General features: G+C 37.3%; 1 protein-coding gene across 1 annotated transcript in view; it reads right to left on the bottom strand.

The window, feature by feature from the left end:
- Positions 1 to 13,652: 13,652 nt before the first annotated feature.
- CCDC172 (coiled-coil domain containing 172) overlaps positions 13,653 to 21,916 on the bottom strand; it is a 57,444-nt gene continuing 49,180 nt past the window's right edge. The window contains exons 6-7 of the mRNA XM_017871232.1: positions 15,170 to 15,257; positions 13,653 to 14,357 (exon numbers count right to left, since the gene is read on the bottom strand). Coding sequence (XP_017726721.1) covers positions 14,322 to 14,357; positions 15,170 to 15,257 — 124 coding nt within the window. The 3' untranslated portion in view covers positions 13,653 to 14,321. The remainder of the gene's footprint in view (positions 14,358 to 15,169; positions 15,258 to 21,916) is intronic.

Genomic DNA, 21,916 nt, shown 5'->3' with positions numbered 1-21,916 from the left:
TGAGGGCTGCAACCTGGGAGCATAGATGCAAGTTGCTCTGAATACACACTCTGATTAGCAACAATTACAAGTAGGGTTTTTGTTTTGTTTTTGAGACAGGGTCTTGCTCTGTCGCCCAGGCTGGCATGCAGTGCTGTGATCATAGCTCACTGCAGCCTGGAACTCATGGGTTCAAGTCATCCTCCCACTTCAGCCTTCTGAGTAGCTGGGACTACAGGCACATGGCACCACAGCTGGCTAATCTTTTAATTTTTGTTGTTGTTGTTGTTGTTGTTGAGATGTGGATCTCCCTATGTTGCCTAGGCTGGTCTCGAACTTTTGGACTCAAGTGATCCTTCCACCTCAGCTTCCCAAAGTACTGGGGTTATAGGAGTGAGCTACTGTGCCCAGCCTACAAATAAACTTTTAAAGGGAAAAAAGAGGCAGTTCCAAAATGATTTACCAGAAATTCACATTAAAGTAACACAAGCTATTGATCGCCTATACCTTGTTCTTTGTATCACAAATTTCAGGAACATGAAGATCATGGGTGTAGCAGCTAGTCAGGAAAAAATAACTTTAAATTATTTCCTCCAGGCATGGGAGTAGGGACATAACTAAAGTTCCATACTTATGTCTCTTGGAACCTTGCAATCCAGCTGTTAAACCACTGTTAGCTTGAAACTGGCCATGGTAGGAGTCTTTGCAACACATTACAAATCACGACTTCCCCTGACTTCTTGCTCCAAGAGATGGTTTACTAACATACCACTGGATTTATATTAAAACGAGGACCTACTTTTTATGTCATGTTTAAAGTTATTGCTAATAAACCAGCAAACATTCCAAAAAGAGTTCTACACAGATTATTTGTATTAATGAACACTATCAGTACCTCCTTTTCTACTCCCCTTTTCTCTCCATCACCCCTACTCCCAAGCAATAATTTCAACCCTTTGCCTATTTTTAAATTTGTCTTCATGTCACTAAATAGCATGCTCACGCTACTACTTATTTTTTTCAGTTTTGGCATTATCTACTAATTTCTCATTATGAAAGATAAGAATTTAGTTTCCTTTCCCATAAAACATATGCCGCCATCACACACACCTCTCATGCAACTCTATTTTTCCAATATAGTGTTATGCTTTTAGTTAAATCCACAGTCAGTGTGCAATATTATGATGATGAAAATGAAATCGGGGGCTAACCTGATTAAGTCCGCCAAACTTAACCTGCCTTGCTTGCTTTTAAGTGCTTACTTCTAGTTGATCTTAAAACCTAGATAGCTAAAAGTCATGTAGCCAAGTAAAACCTAACTAATTTCCCACTAGCTTCCTTACAGATAACAGCTCTGACTGTGGGTCGCTATAGTAATGGTTGCTTAAAGTTGTTTTTCAGGAACTAGGGGGCAGCTCTTGTCCGGTTCAAACCAGTTGCAACTACCAACCCTCCAATTGGACCTGCGAGGGTGCCTAAAGAAGAGTGACCTTTTGATGCCAGAAACTCCTCCCTCTGATCATGCTGATGTGCTATTATAAAGAGCCATGTAACTAGATTACACTTGTGCAGAACCCCGAATACCTTACCTTTCCTACCCGCCAAGCACCTTTCCCAATGCTTTACACCACTCCTTTATCCCATAAGTCCCCCAAGCCCTATTTTCAGAAAGGCAGATTTGAAATTTTTTCTTCCATCTCCTTGCTTGGCAGGCTTGTGATTAAAATGCTTTCTTTTGCAAACCTGTCATCACAGTGATTGACTTACTGTGCACAGGAAGGAAGAACCTGGTTCGGTATCAAAAAAATTAGCAGCTGAGCCATCCTAATATTAGGATTACTTTTCTTTCCTTGCACAACTTTTTGTTTCCTCTGGAGTTGATATTCTTATTTATTTATTTTTCATTTCCTTAGTTTGCTATGTACTTATAACAGACTCATACCAAAACGCTATCCCAATTGTTTAAAATTCCTCTCAATAGTTCAAACATATCATGTATTCTAGCTATTTTACCTTCTCAAAAACATCTCCCTTGAAGCTGCTCTTGTTTGGATTGGTTGCTCTCTAGGCCTGGTGCCAAGCTATGATCCTGGGATTTATCTGCCCTGTATCTAGGAGATTCTCATCACCTCCCTTTTGAATTGGTAAACCAATTGTTGGACTGCTCATCCAAGTACTGCTGTTGGGAAGATCAAAGCTATTCTGATTCCTGATCCTTTAGAGGTGACCTACTTTGAGAAGTTTATAGGATCTTATTGATACAGAAGGGAAGTGCTGGGAAGGGCATGGTCCCTTAAATGATACGGAAGGGGGAAGGGAAGGGCGTGGTCCCTGGATAGGGCTCCACTTCCCAGCCTGTGCCCACGGACCTAAGTGAGGACAGGCATTTTTGTTTTCCTGCCCAAATGTTGCATTTCCCAAGACCTCCACTGGCCTGCCACGCCCCCATCCTGTGCCTATAAAAGCCCCTGAGATCCTAGCAGGCAGACACACAAGCGGCTGGACATCAAGGGGAACACATCATCTGAAGAAGACACAAGCGGCTGGACGTGGAGAGGACGTCCAGAGGAGCACACCAGCGGAAGAGCACACAGACAGACTCCTGCAGGCCACTGACCAGGAGAACAATGCAGAGTTTGGCTGGGGCAGTCAGAGAGAGTCCAGACGCTGAGCAGCCCGACTCTAGGGGAAAACCATCTCCCTCTGGCTCCGCCATCTGCTGAGAGCTAATCCCACTCAATAAAACCTTGCAGTCATTCTACAAGCCCTGGTGTGATCCGATTCTTCTGGTACACCGAGGCAAGAACCCGGGACACAGAAAGTCCTCTGTCCTTGTGGCAAGGTAGAGGGTATGATTGAGCTGGTTAACACAAGTTGCCTATGGACAGTTAAACCAAAAGAGCAACCTGTAACACACGCCCACTGGGGCTTTAGCTGTAAACATTCACCCCTAGACAATGCCATGGGGTCAGAGCCCCACAGCCTACCCATCTGTATGCTCTTCTAGAGGTTTGAGCAGTAGGGCTCTGAAGAAGCGAGTCACATCCCCATCACATGCCCTGAAAGTCGGACAAGGGAACTTTTCCCATTTCATTGTCTTCCACATTCTAAAATTGTGTGATGATGTCACTTGCACAGAGGACCAATGCATCAGTGCCACTGGGTCCTTAATGGCTTTTCTGAATCTAAAAACCTCTGTCCTTTAATTCTTGAAAATGTTCTCTTCTCTGCTTTTCTGCTATCTCTTTCTAAACTAGTATTCAAACATTGGGCAGAATGAGCTAATTCTTTTATCTTTTCTCCGATTTTACACTTGTCTTTTGCTCTACTTTGTGGGAGATTCCCTCAACTTTCTAAGTCTTTTACAGATTTTTTAGAAAACTTCTACTAACATATTTTAGTTTATTAACAGCCTATAATGGCAAGTACTTTCTGTTATCTTTCTGAGGACATCCATGATTTTTTTTTTCCAAAGTTTTAATCTCCCTGCAAAATGTCTTTCTTCTAAGTTGCTTCTCCAACCCTTTTTTTTTTTTTTTTTTTTTTTTTTGGATAGGTCTTCTTCATGCTAAAGGCATGTTTTATCAATGTTGACTGCCTCTATTTAAGAATGAGGCTAAGTTAAGTGAAAAGTTCCATATGGATGATACTTGTCAGTTCTGGGCTTCACTCTGGCTGGACTGTTTCATTGAAAACTCCCTTTTCATAAGTCGTTTCTTTTCAGCTTGTGAGCCTCTTCAGAGAAGGGTATGTCTGGAGGGCTTGTTAAAACACAGATTGCTGGGCCCTATCCATAGAGTTTCTGATACCGTAGGTCTTGGATAAGGCCCTAAAATTTGCATTTCTAACTAGTTCCTAGATGATATTGACAGGCCTTGAGGATATAAATTTGATTGCCCCAAATGAGACCTGAGTACAGTTGGGATTGCAACATTGAGAATATAAATTTTTCTTAACTTCTCTATTTTCTTACCATCCTAAGCAGTACCTGCTGTTCTCTGTCCAGAGACCTTCTGTTTTATATTCTGTGGAAAATAAACATAAAATCTTCTGCCAAGGTTAGGAAGAGGCTGTTCCCCAGCTGGAGTGGGGAATAGGGCCTGAGGATCAGAATGTTTATTTTTATTTTTTTGAGACAGTCTCGCTCTGTTGCCCAGGCTGGAGTGCAGTGGTGCGATCTTGGCTCACTGCAACCTTCGCACCTCCAGGTTTAAGCAATTCTCTGCCTCAGCCTCCGGAGTAGCTGGGATTACAGGTGCGTGCCACCATGCCCGGCTAATTTTTTGTATTTTTATAGAGACGGGGTTTCACCATCTTGGCCAGCTGGTCTTGAACTCCTGACCTTGTTATCCACCTGCCTCGGCCTCCCAAAGTGCTGGGATTACAGGTGTGAGCCACCTTGCCTGGCCTGAATGTTTCTTAAATGCACAACCAACCAGTCCCTTAGTCTTCATTCCCATCTTCATCTTTACTTCTAGAGGTTCTAGTACTGCCACTTGTAATTTTCAGGGTTCTATAGGGGCAAATCAAAAATTTTTTTCTTTTTCCCTCTGCCAGTTTGGGATCCACTTTTTTTTTTTTTTTTTTTTTTTTTTTTTTTTTTTTTTTTTTTTTGAGACGATATCTCACTCTGTCACCCAGGCTGGAGTGCAGTGGCACAATCTCGGCTCACTGCAAACTCCGCCTCCCAGGTTCATGCCATTCTTCTGCCTCAGCCTCCCAAGTAGCTGGGACTACAGGGCGCCTGCCACCATGCCTGGCTTGTTTTTTAATATTTTTAGTAGAGACAGGGTTTCACCATGTTACCCAGGATGGTCTCGATCTCCTTACCTTGTGATCCTTCCACCTTGGCCTCCCAAAGTGCTGGGATTACAGGCGTGAGTCACCGCACCCTGCCTGGGATCCACTTTTTTAAGTTTGCTAGGTCATTCCCCACTCATCCCTCTACTACTCAGCTTTCAAAATTGTATCGCTATCAACTCCTCTGTATCATTTTCTCTTTGCACTCTAGGTCTTTAAAATGAAATAATTTTACTATCATAGTAGTGGGCTTTGAGGAAAGGAGTTGAGGTAAAGATTTCTGCCACTTTCAACTAGAATTTAGAAGAGCATCTAGTTTCCAAAAACCCATGTTCCCAGATTCTGATTATATCTCAGAGTATAAAACAAATAGGTTTGTCTTGAAAGAAAATTGAACCATTTCTAAAAGTTCCTCTAGGCTGGTCAGTTCAGTTGTTTTATGCCTGGCAAAATATGCCAATTATGTTTGCATAGGAAACTCTGTTTCACAGCTGGAGACTACACCTCCACCACAGCCAAGTATATCATGGGTCTAGGAAACAAGCCACACATATGAAATTCTGGTGATTCAAAGCAAGAAATCAAAGTATACGAACTAGTAAGTTCATTTTGAATATAAAGAGCAACACTAAAAAGCTAATAGTATGCTAAGGTACTTTATCTATTCCATACTGTCTTTGCCCAACAATAATTACAATGGTCATGATTCACCGAGCATATGTACATCTTCAGAATTACGCAACAGCTGTTACAGCCCAACACAATGGGTGTCATTTTATTTTATTTTATTTTTTGTTAGCAATTAGAAAACTGAAATCCAAGAGTTAAGTAACCAGCCCAAGGCCACACAGGAAAGGCAGAGCCAGAATAGAACTGTACATCTGCCTCATTCGAAAGCCACCATATGACCATTTTGAATAAGGTGAAGCAACAGCAAATAAATATATTAACTTTGAATGCAAAACTCAAGAGGATTTCATAATACAATTTAAGCTTTTTACAGATATGGACAACTTCTTTCCTCCTCCTCTTCTCCTTCCTTCTCCTTCTTCTTTTCTCCTCCTTCCCCTTCTTCTTATCCTCCTCCTTCTCTTCTCCTTCCTCCTCCTCCTTCCTCCTTCTCCTTTCTCCTCCTCCTTTTCTCCTTCCTTCTCTTTTCCTTCCTTCTCCTTCTGCTCCCCATTCTCCTTCTTCTTGTTCCTCCTTTCTCCTCCTCCTCCTCCTTTCTCCTTCCTCCTACTCCTTCCTCTTCCTCCTCTCTTCTCCTCCTTTCTACTCGTTTCTTCTCCTCCTCCTGTGTCCTCCTCCCTCCTCCTTCTTCTTCCTCCTCCTCTTTCCTCCTCCTCCTCCTTCTTTCCCCTTCTTCCTTCTTCCTCCTCCACATCTCCTCCTAATCTCCAAAACTACGAATATGTTATATTGCATGGCAATGAAATTAAAGTTCTAGGTGGAATTACTGTTGCTCATCAGCTCTTCCTCCTCTTCCTCCTCCTCCTCCTCCTCCTTCTTTCTTTTTTCTTCTTATTTGTGACTCATACAGCAACTATCAGAAGAAAACTTCAACAAATACTCATTAAACAGAAGACTATTATATTTAATAGTTTGTGAATACTGCATAAGAACAAATTCATTCAAGTTTACTATAGACAGGTAGGGTAAGTCACTAGATGGATTTCTGCTAAGGGATTCAACACCACAAAAAACACATCAGAGACACAGAGAAGTAGTATTATTTCACAATATCCCATCTTTTAAAATAAAAGCAGATTCTTAACATTTGAACCCACAAGATGATTTTCCCAAATGATACGCTGAGGGTGCATATTTTTGCTTTAGTTTATATAGACCACTCTGAGGTTTTGGATTCTCTAGGGAGACTTCTGAATAAAGATTTTTAACCAGAAAGGGGATACTCAGCTAGGGAGTAATCATCATGTTTTAACATTTAAAAAGAAAGGAAACACAGCTTTACTTGCTAACCAAGAGTGGAAGAAATTCTGTAAAACAGATAAGATGAGTGGAAGTAAAATATAAGAAAAAAAATCATAAAATTGTGTTTGGGTGAAGCTCAGAAAGAAAAAGAGAGATTTTAACAATTAGAAGGTGGTGGAGGAGGAGATGGGGGCAGAGAACACTAACTTAAAATGCCCCGTAAAGTGCCTTGTCTTTGTGATAGGTCTCTGTAGTCCCCTTGTCTCCTGGAAATGGAGACATCACTCAACTACATCATGTTTTAACTTTATTTCAGACCCGTAGATGGGCCAGAGAATCATAAAAAGTAAAATATCATGAACTACTAATGATTTTTTTCAATCAATGAAGGAAGGAAGGAAGGAAGGAAGGAAGGAAGGAAGGAAGGAAGGAAGGAAGGAAGGAAGAAAGGAAGGAAGGAAGGGTGGGTCACATTTTTGTAAGGATTTGTCATTCTCTTCAATGTGGTACCAGAGAAATCCACAAGATGGCACTCATATATTTTTCTACATATGATGCTGAATTAAAAACAGGATTGCTTACACTTTGTATTTCAGACCAGAAAGACTGAATAAATCGCAGAAGCAAACACATTTCAAAATTTTCTGTTACCATGGAGAGATAATGCTTTTAAGGTACTCTAACGCACATTCATAGCTTGCAAGTAACTTACAAGTTTCACTTCCTATTCTAGCAGGTGGTGGAAAGTTAGCATTCATAACCATTATCTGCCAATCAACAGTTTGATAATAGAAAGCTATAAGTGACCATTGAGAGACCTACAAACTTTTCTATGATGGGATGTGGGATCATTACTTGCTTCTGGTTTATTTCCAATGTTTTTATTGTTTGTTCGACATAGAGAGGTTCTGAAATTAGCAAACATAACTACCATTTTTCAGCTAAGTAAACATGCTCAGAAAGAGTAAGAAATAAGACAGGGTAATTCACCCAAGAAAGATAAACAACAATAAATGAATCCAGTTTCTTTAACTAGAGAATCAATAATTTATACTTAAATCCTTAAGCAATAAATATAGGTTAAATGAACAAGTTAATTCAAGCCATATTTCAACACATATTTATTGGACACTTCCCGTATACCACACACTGTTCCAGGCTCTAAGGGATAAGCGATGCGCAAGATAAAGAATATCCTGCTTTCATGGAACTTCTGTTTTAGTGGTGATAAGTAGAAAAGAAAAACAAGAAAGATGTCAGAAATTATAAGAAGTATGAAGAGAATTTATAACTAGGATATGTGATAGTGTGACTGCATGACTACTTTACATTGATTGTTTAAAGGAAAGCCTCTCTGAGGAGGTGACATTTCACTTGACATTTGAATGACAGAAGCTGACAACCATACAGAGATCAGGGGATGGAGCGACCAAGGTAGAGGGAACACAGCTCATGAAATGATCCTAAGACCAGAACAAGTCAGGCCTATTTGGGGGGCAGAAAGATCTGTATGACTGGAGAGGAGTCTACAAGGAGGAGAGCGGGTATGGCATGAGTTCTGAGAGGTAGGGATGAGCCAGGGTGGATGGAGGACGGATGAAAGAATGGATAGAAAGAAGAATACAAGGAGAAAGGAAATGAGCAAGAGCGCTAAGTTCAGGTTAATCAGAGATTCTTTTACATGTTGATCTTTCTGGATGTTTTCTATTAGTCTTCAGTACCTGCCTTAGCAAGTACTGAAGAATGAATATAACCTTTATTATTTGATATTGTAAAAAGGTGCCATTCCTCAGATTATCACTTTAAATATCAATGACCACAGGGTAGTGCTGGAAACAAACAAACAAACAAACACATCTGTAGAAAGTGTAATAAAGCAGGATGAATAGGTGTTACTTTCAAGAGATAGCCAGAAGGTGAATTTTCAATAACAAGCCAAAAGGTGAATTTTCAATAACACTTGATTTGAGTCTGTTTTATTCTGATGTGCCCCTTTCTTCTCAAGGAGTGTAGAAAGATATTCTTAGTTAATTAAAGATTCATATTTGCTGATTCTGATTAATCAATGTTTTTTGGTACCAAAGGGTGATTTAAATAATTCTTAAATTTCTCTTATCTTCTAATATTTACCTGTTGTGTAAGATTTTATTGTAAGCAAGTTTTCAAAAGCAATACATATTTAAGCTGTGTTAGAAATGAAACCCAAGCAATTAAACTGTAAATTAAGAGGCCCTCTGCTCTATGTAACCTCACATAGAGCAAATCAGATCATCAATCAAAACCTCAGTTCCCCCTCTAAAAATGGCATATCTGATTGGTCTACAATTAGAATCTTGATAAAGAGCTTGGATTTTATTGAATAAAAAGACTTTTATAAATATAATCTTGATATTTTACTAATGTTAATTGGCTCCAGATTGTAGAGCTGACATTATGCTGACCCTATGACTACCCTCAGGTCACCCATTCCCAATCAGGAGCTTCTTCGTCTACAAAACTGTTTCAACAACCACATCACTTAATGGTGGCTTAAATTTGTAAATACTTTCTCTCAGTAATCACAAAGGCATATCCAGAAATATCATTAGTAGCTGTATTTGCATCTATTAAACGTAGATTAAGAGGATTTTATTTTAACAAGGTTTTATTTACCAACTAATTAGAATGACAATTTATTACAAGTATGAAAATAATTAACTTAGAATTATTCAAGTAGTGCAGTTCTTCTGGTTGTAAGACAAAAATAAAATCATTCTCCCACTCAATCAATGGGCCTTGTTTGGAACAGGTACTTATATCAGACATTGTTATTAATTTCACATATTCACCTACTCTTTATTTTCCCAGACATTAGAATTCTAGTGCTGTTTATTTCATAGAGGCCTTTTAAAGACAAATTCACTCTGTATCAAAAGCAGTTGTTTAAATCAGCATTCAATTCTGACAGCTTTGCTCTTGATACTTTTCATAGCAGCAGCTGGGAGAGCACTTTACCATCAGTCATAGCTTTTTTTTTTTCCTCCAATCAAAATATATGTACTATCATAAGCATTGCCCTGCAAATTTTTTTCCTCATGTTTAATAAATGTGATCTTACATATGATTAACAACAAACAGATAAAATCCTGTTTCTCCCTTTTAAAGCAGGGGAAAGTTATTACTTGATTTCCCTCATGTAGCAGTCAATGCTGTCTTGATGTTAGTCTTTTGCCAAGTGTCAGTAAAATAACAAATAAAGCTTCTTTACTGCTATGATGATTTGACCATTAGCAAACCAAGAAAAAACTTACTTAACTTGAAAATATAATGTTTAGAAAGCACAACAGAAACTGACTGTACATTCCGACCTCAAATATTTTCAAAGATAACTTCATCCTTTTCATTCTTACATTTTAAAAAATCTATTGTCTTAAGATAAAAGAGCCACAAAACCCCAAGACATAATCCCTGCTTCAGGCTAATGACAAAAAATATTTTTTATTTTTAGTTCACATCCTGAAAAAAATTCCCTTGACAGAAAATGTTCTGAACTAGATTCTGAGAGGCAAACATTTCCTTTACTAAAGTTTTTCCGGATGACAAAAGGAGAGAAGAGGGGTCAAAAAAGAAATATAAAAGTTCACCTAAAATAGATCAGACTTCAAATGTTAAAATACTTTTAGTTACATAAACAGCTCTTAAATTTAAATTTCTACGTTATAAATACTTGAATCACAGAAACCTTACCCTATATACACCCAGCATTTAAAATAGTCTCATATTTATTTCTAATCATGTCAGCTGACAGCTACTGTTTCCTGGCTGCTATAAATAAAGATTTATTCATTGTATGAGACTGTGACACAGTATGTATGATGATTGGTATAAAATAGAAAGGACTTGTCCTCCACAGGAGTTTTGAACAGGCCGTCAGTGCATGCTGTCTGTCCATCTGGAGTCTACCCAGGCTAAATTACTGCCTTGCCCTTCTGGTAACGGACTCAGTGGATTTTTCACAGCATAATGTCCATTCTACAAAAAAAATTATAATCCCATTATCGATTTAAGGCATTCTAGATTCCAATTCCTTATAATACAATACCTCTAACCATTACCTTAGCCTTTTTCAGAATCCATCATGTTTTCAAGTTCCAAGAAAAAAAAGGCAGGGCAGGCAACTTTTGTTTGTTTCTTCTTTTAAAAAGAGAACTATACTATTGACAAAACAATGATGAGAATAGAAATCATCTGACTGTACGATACCTAAAGCTTTTCTTACTTTCCTGCCCATTTCGCAATAAATCTAGGCCAGAGGAAGAAATAAGCGTCTAGCCATGTGGTCAGCTCCACATCCATAATGTATTTTGTCGACTGTTTTTCGCCGTACGCGTAATAGCTCCATAATCGGCAGAAAATTTCAGCAAACTTTATCTATACATTTTATATCTACCTCAGTGGAATACTGAGTTAGAAATTGCTTCCAAGAACTTGAGTTACAGTAAAGAACGTATGTGGCAGAGCCACAAACTCTCAGAGCAGTATCAGGTTCAGTTGTGTGTTGTTTGGCAGTTTTGTATCGAGTAGTGTAAGATACGGAAAATTTAGAGACTTTACTTTATGAATGGACATTCGTGAACAATTGGCGTACAGATGCCAACAGTTTACTTCCAGAGTAAGCTGAATTCAGTCTGAGAATATTTTGTACGCCAGATAACGTCAGGTTATTTTCCTACTATGAGTTATGATTACTAATTCTTTAAAAAAAAAAATCAAAAACGATTAATTACTCCTAATGGTGTTATATCTTGATTGCAGTTTATTCCACACCACTGTGATTATCTATCGATGGCTGTACGCCTTTGTTCAAGATAACTTGTTCCTTAATTACCAGGTCTAATAGTTCAGTTATTTTGACTGATATCATACGAGATACTGCTTTCTATTACTCTACCATGCAGTGCTAAAATAATTATTTGATTATACGAAAATGAGTTTAAATCTTAAATTATGCATTTTAAGCATTTTAAAATAATAAACGTACTGAACCTGCAGTTTTATTCTCAAATTCAATGCATTTGAATACTGATTCTGTTACTGAATATTTAATCTAGATATTCTATATGACACACATGTGAAAGAACAGTTGTATCGGTAGCAGTTTATTCTGCATATATGCCATTGTGTTAGTAATTCAAATAGGTGGCCGATCTCTAGTTCGCATTAATATTTTAGCTACGAAACCAATAATGGGCAAAAATTACTGGTAAGTGGAAAAGGTTTTATGTGTAAATTCTGCATATTAAATATATATAACAATAGAGATTCACAGGACTTAGAATGAGGGTAGACAAATAGACTAAAATAAGACAGAACTGAGGTCCTGACAAATCCCAATAACCATTTCCCACTCTGTATTTGCATATAAAATAGATTGCAATTCTCTGCCACCATTCATTTTTTTCTTCCTTAAGCAAAAATAATTGATTACTAATTTCAATATTAAAAAAATAAAATTAGAAATTACTTTTGAAAATTGCAAATTATTTAAACACATGGCAATTGCTATATATCCTGAAGGAGAGTGTTTCAACTTTGCTAATTTCTGAAAAATAAGGGTGTTAACATATACAAAAAAAACTATGTCTAAATAAGACTTGCTCTGAAATAAGACTTGCTGAGGCTCTGCTCTGAGATTTTGATAAGCCTAAGTATTCTACCTTAACATTAATAGATAAATAAATTCAACTACAACCACAAAAGAAAGCATGGTTCTAACATTAGCCCTCAGTATTTTGAAATATGTCCCCAAGTAAGTTTTCTTACTTTCCCTAACCTACTCCAATCTAGGGCCTTGTTGAATTGTTGCAATACACTTTTATTTTTATTTGTGATTTTTTAAAATTTCCATGTTATTGGGGAACAGGTGGTATTTGGTTACATGAGTAAGTTCTTTAGTGGTGATTTGTGAGATTTTGGTGCACCCATCCCCTAAGCAGTATACACTGCACCCAATTTGTAGGCTTTTATCCCTCACCCGCTTCCTACCTTTTCCCCGAGTCCCCAAAGTCCACTGTGTTACTCTTATGCCTTTGCATCCTCATAGCTTAGCTCCCACTTATAAGTGAGAACATACAGTGTTTGGTTTTCCATTCCTGAGTTACTTCACTTAGAATAATATTCTCCAGTCTCACCCAGGTCATTGTGAATGGCATTAATTCATTCCTTTTTAGGCTGAGTAGTATTCCATCATATATATTCCACAGTTTCTTTATCCAGTTGTTGACTGATGGGCATGTGGGCTGGTTCCACATTTTTGCAATTGCGAATTGTGCTGCTATAAACATGCATGTGCAAGTATCTTTTTCATATAATGACTTCAGGAGTAGCTATTCTTATATCAGTCAATACACTTTTAGACAATAGACTTTCTGTCTAGTCAGAAATGGTAACAGCAGAAAGGTAAGTGATGTTGGAAATTTGGTAGCAACACTAAGTATGATCTAACCCTAACTACACTGTTTTCAGTTGCAGTGTTTCAGGCACCCAGAGAAAATGAATCCTGATGGCTGTTAAGGAGATTATATACCTACTAATCCACTGGGGATTCCCTATGGATAATTTGTTTCCTTATAACCAACATTGGCATTAACCAGACAATGGCTTCAGGTGCCCCAGACTTTCATGGGCACACAGTGAAAAGTAGGAAAACTTTTATATATGAAGGTCCTCAGAGGAACTCTGTCAACAGACATTTTATGATTAGAGAAGAATTACAATGAAAGCAAGCACCTTTGTTAGTGGAAGTGGCACCAACATAACTGGGCCAATAAACTGAATGTTTCTTCCTATGTGTGTTTCATTGGACCCAAGCTAAGCTACAACAAAAAATGAAAAGTAGAGTGTATCAGTCCGTTCTCGCATTGCTATGAAGAAATACCTGAGACTGGGTAATTTATAAAGAACGCAGGTTTAATTGTCCCATGGTTCCGCAGGCTGTACAGAAAGCATAGTGACTTCTGCCTTTAGAGAGGCCTCAGGAATTTTCCTATCATGACTGAAGGCACAGGGGGTGTGAGACATCTCATATGGTGGCAGCAGGAGCAAAGTGGATTAAGTGCTATACACTAATAAACAACTAGATCTCAGGAGAACTCACTCACTATGGCAAGGACGGTACCAAGAAGAACGGTGCTAAGCTATTCATGAGAAACCCACCCCCGTGATCCAGTCACTTCCTATTAGGGCTCACCTCCAACAGTGGGGATCACAATTCAACATGAGATTTGGGCGTGGACACAGATCCAAACCAAATCATATAGATTAGAAAGAACAGGACAGCTTGAGGTTCAGGGGCATATAAGAAGCCTGGGAGCACAGTATCTACTTCTTCTCCTTTTCCTTCCTTTTAGAAACAAAATCAAACCACAGAAGAACTCTTAAAATTTGAGTAACGACAAAAATTACCTTAAAGGGCTAACACACCATTTCTAGATATTAACAATTTGAATATTTTAAACCTCATATTTTCCACAAGGATCTGTTGTAACGTGTACCATTCACATATGTATCACTAAGATTTGATTCTAAGATATTCTGATCAAATCTCAGATGGCTGATCAATTCTCTGTAAGTTATTTGCTTTCCTGAAGATATTTCTGTGCCAATGTCTGAAAAGAAAACAAAGTAATTACTCATGAGGAAAAGTAAATTCTTAATAAAAGAATTACATAAAATGTACCTAAATTTAATATGACAGTAAATTCTAGGCATTTCTTATATTTTGCATGTTTTATAAAAAATATAAATTTGAACATAACTTATTGAAACATTTTGAACAAGAAAATGTTTACATAAAATAAACACGTAACAATATGCAATGTATCAAATTAAAACTACATTTTAAGACAGTTTAAAGCTATTTGTGCCTTTCACTAAAATAGAGTATAGCAAATACTGTGTTCATTTTATAAACAACCAAAGTAAGAGGTTAAAGCAATTTAAAGTGCTCCTACACAATCTGAAAATACGTTTCCAATAACTGAATTCGAGGTTTTTGAGATCATACAAATATGCAATAAGAAAATTTTAGGATCAAATATAATAAAAGTATAATTTATGCCTATCAAAAACAAAAAGCTTTTAAGGCATTATGATAGTTAAATTTCCTTCAGTGCATTAATCCTCTAATAACAGTTTCAGTCAAGGAAATGTTATGAGGTCAGATCTGAAGTTTTTTTAACTTAGTTTGAAATCATACATATTCTCTTTGAATATAATTTGCTTCGTGTAGCACCTAACTCTCCAGGAACTCAAAACACTTCATAGATTTATATCCTGATCTTAGTTATCTTCATTATTGCTTTTTTGTTTTTTGCAGCGGGATGAAACACTAGTTCAGTGATTTGTACACCAGTAAAACCAGTCTTACCAGTAGGTAAAAAAATGCTGAACAAAAGTTAAACAATCAATGATAACTCACCAACTCCAAAAATTCTATTTCTGTTTGGAGAGCTTCATAAACACTTTCCATGTCATCTTCCTTATAAAGTTCTAATTCTTTTTTAAGTCTATTTTAAAATAAAATTTCACCTATTAGTTTAATAATAAACTGTAATTTTATTACTGTACAGAGAGGGACAAGCTTATAGTTTCTATAATCAGAATTTCAGGACTAAATAATTTGCATATTTTGTCTATAATTCCATAAAGATTATATAAAATTTTGTGGTAAAAATTTTCATAAAGAAAGGTAGACTGACTAATAGACATTTAATATTTTTGTTGTCATTGTTTTTTGAGATGGAGTCTCGCTCTGTCATCCACACTGGAGTACAGTGGTGTGACCTCTATTCACTGCAACCTCTGCCTCCTGGGTTCAAGCAATTCTCCTGCCTCAGCCTCCAGAGTAGCCAGGATTACAGGCACCTGCCACCACACTCAGCTAATTTTTGTACTTTTAGTAGAGATGGGGTTTTGCCATGTTGGCTAGGCTGGGCTTGAACTCCTGACCTCAAGTGATCCACCTGCCCGAACCTCCCAAAGTGCTGGGATTACAGGCATGAGCCACCATGCCCAGCCGACATTTAATAATTTTATCATAACTAAAAGAGCAACATGAGCTGGTGGATAGCAAATATATAGTACTATGTCTTAACATCTGTTTGAGTCCTGGCCACTAGCAAACTGAATAAGCTTAGTTGAAACATTTAGCTTCTCTGAACCTCACCTGAAAACTTTTAAGTGTAGGGGAAAAAACGACCCTTGAGCTTTCTTCTTGATGTAAAATTAAACTATAACTTTATAATATACATGCATAATTAAAATATACCTTAATTTGGGAGTGAGAAAGCAACATCTTTCTTTTCCCCAATTAAGTCTTTAATTTTTTGAATATTTTGAATTTTTTAACATGAAAAAGCACATAAATTTTATTAACATGCATTGGGAATCACAAAAGAAAAGGTTGATTAGAACTGAAGAGGTTAGATTCAGGTTTATTACCCTCTTAATGAAGGAAAGAGGGTTTGGAGTTGGTAAAGTTTACGAGAGACTGTCGTTTGACATGATCAAACCAAAATGGAGTTTCTGGAGCTAGGTGCCACGTGATCTATCTTGAAAATGGGCCAGTTTCCCAAAAAATAGGAGATTCATAGCAAACAATCAAAGGGGCCTTGAACCAACATAAGGCAGTGTCCTCTGAATTATGACTATAAGAAATTAACTTTGAAATGATTCTAGAAAAATCCAATTAAATGTTTATACTGATTTTTTTTGTATTTTCGGTTTTTCTTTTTTATCAGACTTTTAAAGGAACGACACTATATGGAAATATATGGGTGTAGTAATGGAAGATAAGGGCTATTTTTATTAAAATCTATTTATGCATACTCATCTTAGTACTGGCTCTGTCTTCTATGGTAACAGTACTTCCTCTCTCCCTGGTATTAGAGTGTCACCCTTCTCATGCCTTACTTTTAAGCAGATAAAGCCTAAAAGGGTAGAGAATTTTTCCTGTATTTATTGAATATCAATTGCCAAGATAATCCTTAAGAAAATGTGGCATAATTTCAGGGTGGTATATTCTGGTCCCTTCAAAGCAGCTCCGATAGGCAATAGAAACAATAAGTTTAAACAAAGAGTCAACAATTGTACTAATATCATACAAGTTTGATGAGTATAAATGTGCTCTGGAAATTTATTGCCAAATCAGCATGGACTCTGAGGAATTTTTAAAGAATTATTTTATGCCTGTATTTAATGTGGAAAATAGTAAAATAAGTCTTCCATTTTTGGCATTAGGACTAATGTTTTTTCCTGAAAAGAAAAACATAAAAGCTAGGAGCTGTGATTGAAGAGGTACAAAGCTAGAGGCTGAAATTGGGCAGATAGGAGGTTAAAGCTGCCCTGAGAGGAGATATGAGGAACATTGCTCTCCCAAACCTAAGCAACTCCTGGGCCAGCAACAAGGTGAGAAATATAGATCGATTTGAACCTTTGCTGAGCCCTGACCCTCAAGGGGAAGTGGAAGGAGTTGTAAGATCAGTGGCATTTCCTGGATACCAGCAGATGCAAAAGAAAAATCTTCTCTATGACTGCACAGTATTCCATGGTGTGTATGTGCCACATTTTTCTTTATTCAGCCTATCATTGATGGGCATTTGGGTTGGTTCCAAGTCTTTGCTATTGTGAAGAGTGCCGCAATAAACATATGTGTGATGTGTCCTTATAGTAGAATTATTTATAATCATTTATAATCCTTTGGGAATATACCCAGTAATGGGATTGCTGGGTCAAATGATATTTCTAGTTCTAGATCCTTGAGGAATGGCCATACTGTCTTCCACAATGGTTGAACTAATTTACACTCCCACTGAAAGTGTAAAAGTGTTCCTATTTCTCCACATCCTCTCCAGCATCTGTTTCCTGACTTTTAATGATCACCATTCTAACTGGTGTGAGATAGTATCTCGTTGTGGTTTTGATTTGCATTTCTGTAGTGACCAGTGATAATGAGCTTTTTTTCATGTTTCTTGCCTGCATAAATGTCTTCTTTTGAGAAGTGTCTGTTCATATCCTTGGCCCACTTTTTGATGGGGTTGTTTTTTTCTTGTAAATTTAAGTTCTTTATAGATTCTGGATATTAGCCCTTTGTCAGATGGGATGAGTTCATGTCCTTTGCAGGGACACGGATGAAGCTGGAAACCATCATTCTCAGCAAACCAGCACAAGAACAGGAAACCAAACACCACATGTTCTCACCCATAAGTGGGAGCTGAGCAATGAGAACACGTGGACACAGGGAGGGGAACATCACACACCAGGGCCTGTCGGGGTTGGGGGCCTAGGGGAGGGACAGCATTAGGAGAAACACCTAATGTAGATGACGGTTGATGGGTGCAGCAAACCACCATGGCACATGTATACCTATGCAACAAACCTGCACGTTCTGCACATGTACCCCAGAACCTAAAAGTATAGTAATAAGAAGAAAATATTCTCTAAAGGAAACCTTAACAAATTTAGACCCACAGGCCTCTCATAGATTGCGAACAATGAGTTTGCAGCAAACTTCCATGAAGCACCCAACAAGGAAAGCCATTATAAAGTAAAAGCAGAGACAGGAAGCAATAGATTACACCCAGGTTATTCACAAAACTACAGATTATTCACAAAATAAAATGTCCAATGGCTAATAAAAATAGGAAATGGTATTAAATTTCATTCTCAATCCGGGAAATACAAAGAAAAGCATAAGGAAATACCATTAAACATTCACCAGAATAACTAAAATGAAAGATAGGCAATATCAGGTGTTGATAAGGATATGAAGAAATTACAACTTCCAGACCACTAGCACAGGATATTGCTTTCCATTCTTTTTTAACCTATCTACATCTTTACATTTAAAGTGGGTTTCTTGTGGAAACCATATAGTTGTGTCTTACTCTTTTATCTAATGTAATAATCTGTCTTTTACTTGGTATATTTAGACCGTTTTCATTTAATATAGTTATTCATATGGCTGAATTTAAAATATAAGATTTTTCTAATCATTTTCTATTTGTTCTATCTGTGCTTTGCTCTTTTCATTCCCTCTCGTTCTACCTGCTTTTGGATTTTTTTTAATAATTGTATTTTATCTCCTCTACTGACTTATTATTTATACTTACTGTAGTCCCCCTTTATCCATGGGGGCTACATGCTCCAATACTCTCAGTGGACACCTGAAACTGCAGACAGTACTGAACCCTCTATATGCTGTGACTTTGCCTATACATATATACCTATGATAAACTGTAATTTAAAAATTAGGCACAGAAAGGGATTATCAACAATACCTAATAATAAAATAGAACAATTATGACAATATACTGTACTAAAAGCTATATGAATGTAGTCTCTTTCTCTCAAGATATCTTATTGCACTGTAGATCTTAGCAACCTCAGTATACAATTTTTTTCCTTTCCTTATTAAGTCAAAAACTTTCATCTTTTCACTTACAGGAAGCACTTTACACCTTCTTTTGGGCATATATGCACTACTCCTGTGATTTGGGCCCATCATTAAGTGCAATAAGGGTTACCACAAAGACTATGATTGCACAACACTTGATATGATAACTCAGATGGCTATGAAGTGACTAGCATGCAGGTAGCATATACAGTGCAGATACACTGGACAAAGGGATGATTTACGTCCAGGGCAGAATGGAGCAGAACTGCACAGGAGTTCATCATGCTACTCAGAATGGTGTGCAATTTAGAATTGTTTATTTATGAAATTTTTCATTTAATATTTTGGAACCATGGGTGAATGTGGGTAACTGGAACTGCAGAAAGAAACTGCAAATAAGAGGGGACTACTGTATTTTTAAAAAGCTGTAATGCTTGCATTTGGGTTAACACACATCTTCACTTTATTACTGTATACTTTCAAATAGTATAACACTGCGTTACTTGGCCGGACCACAGTGGCTCATGCCTGTAATACCAGGACTTTGGGAGGCCAAGGTGGGCAGATCATTTGAAGCCAGGAGTTCAAGACTGACCTGGCCAACATGGGGAAAAACCGTCTCTACTAAAAATTCAAAAATTAGCCGGGTATGGTGGCACACGCCTGTAATCCCAGCTACTAAGGTGGCTGAGGCATGAGAATAGCTTGAACCCCACAGGCGGAGGTTGCAGTGAGCCGAGGTTGTGCCACTGCACTCCCATGTGGGTGACAAAGAGAGACTCTGCCTCAAAGAAATAAAAATAAAATAACACTTGCTACACTTACAGGATAAGAAACTTAAAACAGTTTATTTACAATTTCTCCCTCCCATTTTTCATTTGGTCATAATCATACATTTTCTTTTACATATGCTATAAACCTAAAATATATTCCTTTTGCTTTTATCACTTATTTGTTACATCAATTAAAAGTGAAAAAGGGGCCTTTATGTTTACCTTCATTTTCATTTTCAATTTTATATTTATCTTCATTAATTAATTTATTTTTAAGTAGAGATGGGGTCTCTCTATGTTGCCCAGGGTGTTCTCAAACTCTGGGGCTCGAACTCCTGAGCTCAAGCTATCTGCCCACTTCAGCCTCTCAAAGTACAGGGATTATAGGTGTAAGCCACCATGCCTGGCCTATTTGAACCATTTCTGAAGTTTTATTATTTCTTTGCATAGCTCCAAATTTCTATCTGGTATAGTCCTTCTTTCTGAAAAACTTACACAGCCCTTTTTTGTAATGTAGTCTGTTGGCAAGAAATTCAATCAACTTGAGTTTGTCTAAAAATATCTGTATTTGCCTCCATTTGTGAAGGAGATTTCACTGAAATTCTGAACTGGCAGCTCTTACTTCCACTCTTTGGGATGTCATTCCCTTGTATTTTGGTTTGCATGATTTCTGATGAGAAGTCTTCTATATTTATTACCTTCATTCCTTTGTATATATAATGTGTCTTTTTGTCTTTTCTCCTTCTGCCTTCCTTCCAGATTTTCTCTTTATCTTTGTTTTTCAGAGGTTCGAATATGATGTGTATAGATGTTTGCCTTTTTTCTTTAATGCTGCTTGGGGCTCTCTGAGCTTCTTGTATCTATGCTCTAAAGTATTTCATTATTTTTGTAGAATTCTCTAACATTATTTCTGACATATGAAACAATATAATCTCAAATACATTATGCTAAACCTAAAAAGCCAGACCGAAGAGGATACATAGCATATTATTCCATTTGTATGACATATTGGAAAAAGCAAAACTAGGAAAACAGATCAGGGGCTGGGGCTGGAATGCAGGCACTGAGTATAAACAGGCAGAAGGGTACATTCTGGGGTCATCAAAGTATTCTGTATCTTGATTACAGTGGTGGCTACATAACTGAATATTTTTGCCAATTCACTGTATACTAAAAGGTAAATTTGCTGTATGTAAGTTTTTAAAAAGGCAATGATAGAAGTCAAATTTCCTATAAAATAACAATTAAATTTTTTAATTTAAAATTTTTTAATTAAAATTTTTTAAGTTTCCAAAAGGAAAAATAATGTAAAAAAGACCTCTCAATATGAAAACCAAATAAAACCACCTATAAGTTGTATATACAAGCTAAGAAGGAAATAGAGGATTTTGCAAAACTTGAAATTACATGTAAGTAGGGAAATAAACATCCAACGTAAGCTCTGAAGCCTACACCAATGCAGAAAGAATTAAGTAAGAATTCAATGGTAGAGAGAAGAACAGAAAAAGGGTGCCTAAGGGTGATGAAATACAGATTAAATGACCTTCAGAAAGTGAAAGTCCTTCCCCATGTGGGGAAACACTGAGAAAAGGTCGGAGGCCTCACAGTTGAAAGTAATGGCCTCATAAAATGAGTTAGGGAGGATTCCCTCTTTTTCAATTGATTGGAATAGTTTCAGAAGGAATGGTACCAGCTCCTCCTTGTACCTCTGGTAGAATTCAGCTGTGAATCCATCTGGTCCTGGACTTCTTTTGGTGGGTAGGCTATTAATTGTTGCCTCAATTTCAGAGCCTACTATTGGTCTATTCAGGGATTCAACTTCTTCCTGGTTTAGTCTTGGAAGAGTGTAAGTGTCCAGGAAATTATCCATTTCTTCTAGATTTTCTAGTTGATTTGCGTAGAGGTGTTTATAGTATTCTCTGATGGTAGTTTGTATTTCTGTGGGGTCAGTGGTGATATCCCCTTTATCATTTTTTATTGCGTCTATTTGATTCNCTNT

The sequence above is a fragment of the Rhinopithecus bieti genome, unplaced genomic scaffold, assembly GCF_001698545.2.
Source record: "Rhinopithecus bieti isolate Rb0 unplaced genomic scaffold, ASM169854v2 scaffold_5982, whole genome shotgun sequence".
Classification (NCBI taxonomy): domain Eukaryota; kingdom Metazoa; phylum Chordata; class Mammalia; order Primates; family Cercopithecidae; genus Rhinopithecus; species Rhinopithecus bieti.
This window is presented reverse-complemented; position numbering and strand designations above follow the sequence as displayed.